Source organism: Pristis pectinata, chromosome 4 (genome assembly GCF_009764475.1).
Source record: "Pristis pectinata isolate sPriPec2 chromosome 4, sPriPec2.1.pri, whole genome shotgun sequence".
Taxonomy (NCBI): Eukaryota; Metazoa; Chordata; class Chondrichthyes; order Rhinopristiformes; family Pristidae; genus Pristis; species Pristis pectinata.
The window spans coordinates 61572662-61578661 of NC_067408.1; the positions used below are offsets into that span (position 1 = coordinate 61572662).

General features: G+C 36.8%; 1 protein-coding gene across 1 annotated transcript in view; it reads left to right on the plus strand.

The window, feature by feature from the left end:
- The window catches only part of lamp1a (lysosomal associated membrane protein 1a), a 31126-nt gene extending 26497 nt beyond the window's left edge, over positions 1-4629 (plus strand). The window contains exons 8-9 of the mRNA XM_052013911.1: positions 449-619; positions 2427-4629. Coding sequence (XP_051869871.1) covers positions 449-619; positions 2427-2566 — 311 coding nt within the window. The 3' untranslated portion in view covers positions 2567-4629. The remainder of the gene's footprint in view (positions 1-448; positions 620-2426) is intronic.
- The last annotated feature ends 1371 nt before the right edge of the window (positions 4630-6000 follow it).

The following is a 6000-nucleotide window of genomic DNA, read 5'->3' on the forward strand; positions in this document are numbered from 1 at the left end:
GCTGGATGAAATTTTGCTTAATATTTTTATGAAGCACCTTCCTATATTAAGCAGATTTGTGACTGTATAAATACATCTTACTGTGAATGAACACTAGTTAATCTACTGATGATATGCCTAGTATTGGCTATCGAACTATTGTAAAAGCACGAGACCAAGATTATCTGAAGTTTTTTTTGCAATCTACAAAGGGTTTGGATCATAAATGGAAAGAGACTACCTCCATTGTCTGGGTAGTTAATGCATTGGTCACTAATTTCAAAGCCCTTGAAATGTAGAATTGAGGCTTTTGAGTAGATGAATCTGCAGGAAGAAGCCTTGTTTAGAATACAACTATTTTTCCTTCTAATATTTGCAATATTCTAATATTTTGGCTTGAATTAAGATTTTGCTAATGCTACATGATCTGATACCTCAGTGTCATTGTTGCTTCATATTTTTAATTTAGGAAAGGGGTTTCAGGCTGAAAATATCAGTCTGCACTACCTGCAGACATCTTTGGGCAAATCTTACATGTGCCAAGCTGAACAGGTTCTCCAAGTAACCCCAAACTTTTCCATCAATGCATTTGAACTCCGTGTGCAACCATTCAAAGTAGAGAATTCAAAATATGGAATAGGTAAGTTCTTGCCATTTTCAAATATTAAAACATAGTGCATCGTGTGAATGTTGTGCCGTCTGCACTGATATTTGTGTTCTGAAATTCCTTTTAATTGGAATGTTGTTTTAAAGCATTCCTTTTAATTTTTTTGGTGTCTGTCAGGTGGCAAGCAAGCTGCATCTCCTAGGCACTTTGCTGATGATACAATGCATATACTTAAGACCTGTTTTCTCTCTCATTTTGTACACCCTGTAATTACTTGAGGTTGGTAGGTTCACAGACATGCTGAGCATTAAATCAGCTGCATTAATTCATGATCAATTATATACTTTATATATATATGTACACACATGCTCTTGTTCCACCAGATGCACTGAATATAGTTTTTAATTCCATCTAAGCCAAGTTTACTCAGTGAAATTAAACAGAAACTGAAATATAGTAAATTTAAGCTTTTATTTAAATTACAAAATAAGCAGCTGTAAATTGTTGAATTTCAAGCTGTTTTTCTTCTGAGATCTTCAGGAGCTGGCAAAGAATCTGAACAGAATTAGAAATGGGGAAAATCCAAATTAGGTTCGCAAGTAATTCTGGAAATCCTTATGGTGCATTGTTTGGGAGAAACCTATGACAATATTTTGCATGAAAGCTAATATTCAGAATAAAGGGTTTTTACAGTAAAACCTGGAAATAGATGAGAAGTTAAAAGACTAACAGTATCAGCTGGTTTTGGGGGAAATTTTCAGTCTGGAAATGTGTTGAATCAGGTTGTGTTGGAGAAACATTAAATATCATTCATGAGGGAGATTTTGAAATACAAGCCCTACAGAGAACAGCCATGGGACCAAAATCTAGCACCTTTAAAAAAAAGTGAAGAAACTTTAAGTATTCTTGCTTTGTTCTCTGCCAACGCTCTGTTGCATGTTACTTTGAATAAATAACTACTGTTTTATAAGGATTTTTTTTGATGTGGATCTATTCCATGAATACCACTTGGCTATCATTTTGTTCTGGTGTAATTTCATGGGAGTATGTTTAGGAATACAGATTATTAGTGACCATTTGCAGCCATTTGAGAGGTGTGACAGTATTCCCCACAATCAATCAATCAATCTAATTGTGTCTTATTCCCTTCACTAGCCAGCTCATTAAACTGAATGCTGGTTCAGGTGAAAATAAAATTTGCTGGGGCCATTTGTAGGGTACAGGTGCTCCAGATCCCAGTCAATTTCTATTCCTCTGTCAGCATTACCAAATAGGTTAATTGGCCATTTATCTCATTAACATTGGGCCAATCTTTGTGCAGATTGTTGGCTCTGTGTGCCTGGACTATAGTAGTATTTCCATTCCTTAGTAAATTGAAATCAAAAAGCTTTAGATGCTGGAAATCTGAAATAGAAACAGTAAGTGGTGGAAACATTCAGGGGTTTATGTTTTAGGTCGAAGACTTCAGCAATTTCTGCTTTTGTTACACTTTTAAGAGCATGTCATTACCTGTAAAGCATTTGAAGTTGTGAAAGATGCTGCATAACTGAGGCATTTGGGATGGACTGGAAAAGTGGAGCTGATCTAGGAAGTAGGGTGGAAAGTAGGCCTTGGAGACTACATAGCTTTTTTTTAATGTTAATCGCAGATGTGTTGCTTTGCACTGAACGAAATCCATAATTGATGTGATTGATTCAGTTGTGAGAGCAATTTATCATGGAATTGAATGTTGGTGTTTAAAATATTCTTACCCCAAAGAAGTGTCTGTTAAAGTACATGTGAGATTTTTAGACTGGTTTTAAGCAACAAGTTTTTAAATTTTTAATTTTCTTTTCAACAGCTGAAGAATGCCAGATGGATAAAGATGACATGTTGATCCCAATCATAGTTGGTGCAGCTCTTGCTGGCCTTGTGCTGATTGTGCTGATTGCATATCTGATTGGAAGAAAGAGAAGCCACGCTGGATATCAAACCATCTAATCTTGCATAGATTTAGCTACTCCACTTCTGTAACTAATTCTTTTTCAAAGAAATGCATACACATTCTCTCCTGGAATCTTGGGGATGGACCTGCATTAAAGGGAGTTAAGAGAAAAATGTTTACTGACAAACGGAATCTTCTGCCTGACAACTTGCTTCTAATAGTATGTTTTTAACAGAATATGGTGAAATATTTCCCCACCCCTGCCATCCCTAGGTCTTGACATGGGGTATGTCAATGCATTACATTATAATAACCATGGAGCTGGGGAATAGTTTGAACAGTGGTTACATACAAAGTGAAACCTAAGGGCCACACTGAATAGAGAATGCAGTGTTGCCAGGGGGGGTTTACACATTTAATTCAGGTTGTGAGGGAGTGGCATCTGTACACCTACGTTGAATATTAATGTTTCTACATCATTTTCTTTTATCCGAAGAGTGGATGTGCAGTGGGTAAGATAGAGGCCAGGTTTATTTACACTATGGAGTGCAGCCAAACAAGGGAGGCCAGCTTTTCAATAAAGGCTATGCTGCTATAGTGTAAGAGCACCTTAACAGGACTGTTTGTGAGTAAATTATAACATTTTCACACTTCTACTGTGTAACCAAGAGTGTTAATTCCTGCTTTACGAAATTGTAATGGTGTGTTGTGCTAAAGTGATTTTTTTTTTGTTGTCCACTTGACTTCATAAGGGTGCGTGTGTATGTATACATAAACACAGTGTGCCTGTAAATTAGGCTTCTTGCAAATTGTACTCCCTTGCTTCCTGCCCTTGACCATCTCTTCCACCCCACCCCACCCCCCAAAAAAAAATTACAGATAAATTACAACAACTGGCACATTACTAAGATTTTAGTTTGGTTTGAGTATAATTTAATCATTGGAATGAGACCTTTAAGAATGGTCTTCATCTACTCCTTGGTGTTTTTATTTCAACAAAAATACTACCTTGAAGTGCAGATTGTGTTGCAGTGTTTGACCTTTCCAAAATATAAAAGCACAACATTGCTCTTGGCTTCTTTAGCCTTTCACTGCTGTTTCAAATTACGCAGTGATTGTCTTTTATCCATTCAAACTGTGTTAGGGGGTGAACAGCTTTATCTATATAAATTGATGTTAATCCTGCAACAGCTTCAGTAATTGCTGATAAATTAACCTAGATGGATGTTGTTTAAATTCAGAGCTAACCAGTTTGGATGATAAGCACCTGGTGGTGTGTGAACAGTAAACTCAAAAGATGTTGGTTGGAGTAAAGGTTGCCCTAATGCATTTAACATGCACTATCTCTGCCAGCACTCAACATGTGCATAATTTAAGCTTGGTTTATCTTGATAATGCATTTAAAATCTGGTTTATGTATTTAAAACTTTGATTTGTTTATAAACTGTTGGTTTGAGATTTTGGGTGCTCTGCAAATGATTAGGAGCTGGCACTCTCCACTTGTTTTTCCTCCAGTTCTTTTAAAATCAATTAAACGGTGTGCATTTTTGTGACTGCACCTTTTCAGGCATGTCTTACCATATATTAAAAAAACCAGCCTGCCGGTTGTGCTTAAAAGCTTGTTTGGGATGTTGACTGAGACTTGGCACATACGGCGTATGCATTACCTTTTAACTGTGCTAATAAACAATTTGTTTCTGAAAGGGCTATGTGCTAGTTTCCCCTCTTCTGTTAAAGGCATTTGGCCACCTCTCCCAGCTGCATTACAAAGGGAATCTTAACTCTTGACGCACTAATGCATTGAGCATTTTTTAGGGTGAAAACCCAGTTTCTAAGTTTGCAATTTTGGTTTTCCCCCCTCTTTCCCAATACATTCTTGACAGAGTAACTGCATCAAGTCTGAAGTTTTGTTTGTATGGTTTTCTACAGCATATTGGGGCCTTTTTATTTTATGAGAAATGATTTCACGCTAAATTTGTCCTTTTTCCACATTGTTCCATTCCTTTTTCGTATTTTCCAATTTTGAGTTATTTTTGGTTCTGTAATCCAGGTTGATGTTGGAGATGAAAATTTTCCTGACATACTTATGCACCAATAAAATTATTTCTTCTGTCTGCCAGATATGTTTATGTTTGCATTGAAGCATAGATGAAGTTATTTAATAATTTGTCATCAGCTCTAATATCTTGTGCGGCTTGGTGTAATGCTTTCCAGATAAATCCCCTGTGAAATCTATTGGGATGTACTGCTCTGTTAAAGGAGCTATATAAATATCACATTAACATTTTGATAAATCTGCCGGTATAACTTCCACTGAAACCAAAAATTCCCCAATGTTAGCCTGTTATTCCCCATTCTTATTTGCTAAATTCCTGTTTGTTCTCAGTTCATTTTGTCACATTTGCATCAGTTGCAAACTTGTGTAAAGTCCCAGATTATCAGGGAATTTACTTCTAAGTAATGGAAACAAATGATGCAAGAACAAGGAAGGAGAAATTTAGAACTGTTGTTTTATAGGCAGACCTGAATGAGACAGTCTGGGCTAATTGTTAGAAACTGAGAACTTCAATGGCAGTCCTTTGTGGATCAATGACCAAAGGTGCCAAACAAATCCTGCATTGAAAAATCTAACAGCAATTTAATAAAATTGACAAATTAGAGTACAGGACAACTGGTGAATTTGGTAGGTGAGAAGATTTTAGCGGTATAAACCTGAAGTTGGACATTTCCAAATTTATTTGCAAAGCGTCCAGTTATAATTCAGTCAAAGTTATATTAATATTCAAAGGAATTTGGATTTCTGGAAAGTTTAAGTATCACTTTTAATCCTAATCCCTGGTGCTGTCTGTGTGGAGTTTGCATATTTGCCCTGTGATTGCATGGATTTCCCCTGTGCTCTGGTTTCCTCTTGCATCCCAAAAATGTGAGTTGGTAGGTTAATTGGCCGTTGTGAATTGCTCGTAGAGTGTATGAGGGTGAGTGGTAGAAACTGGGAGGGGGGGGCGGAAACTGATGGGAATGTGGCGAGAATAAAATGGGTTTATGGTGAGTGGGTGCTTGATGGTCACCATGGATTCATTGGGCCGAAGGGTCTGTTTCTATGCTATTTGATTACTACTCTTTGGCTGTTGGCACATCCCTCTTCTGTAAAATAGCTGTTCACCATAACTTTCTATATTTTAGCCATTTTTAAGCTAATGTTATATCACTTAACCAATTTTTGTTTTCAACCCAAATGTTGTACTTCTGAAAACCCATGTACACCAACTGCATTATATTCCTCTATTAGGCAAACACAAGTCAAATGTTTGAAATCGGCTCTTTTAGACTTTTCTGTTGCATGGAGATCTTCTCTTGCAGCAACAGGTGATCCAGATAGCTGTAATTCTTCATCCCTGGAACCATTCCAATAAATCTCTCAAACGTCCTCCTCAAAAGTGTGGTTAAAGAGTTGAATACAATAGTCTGGCTGCTGCTAATCTTGTTTTGA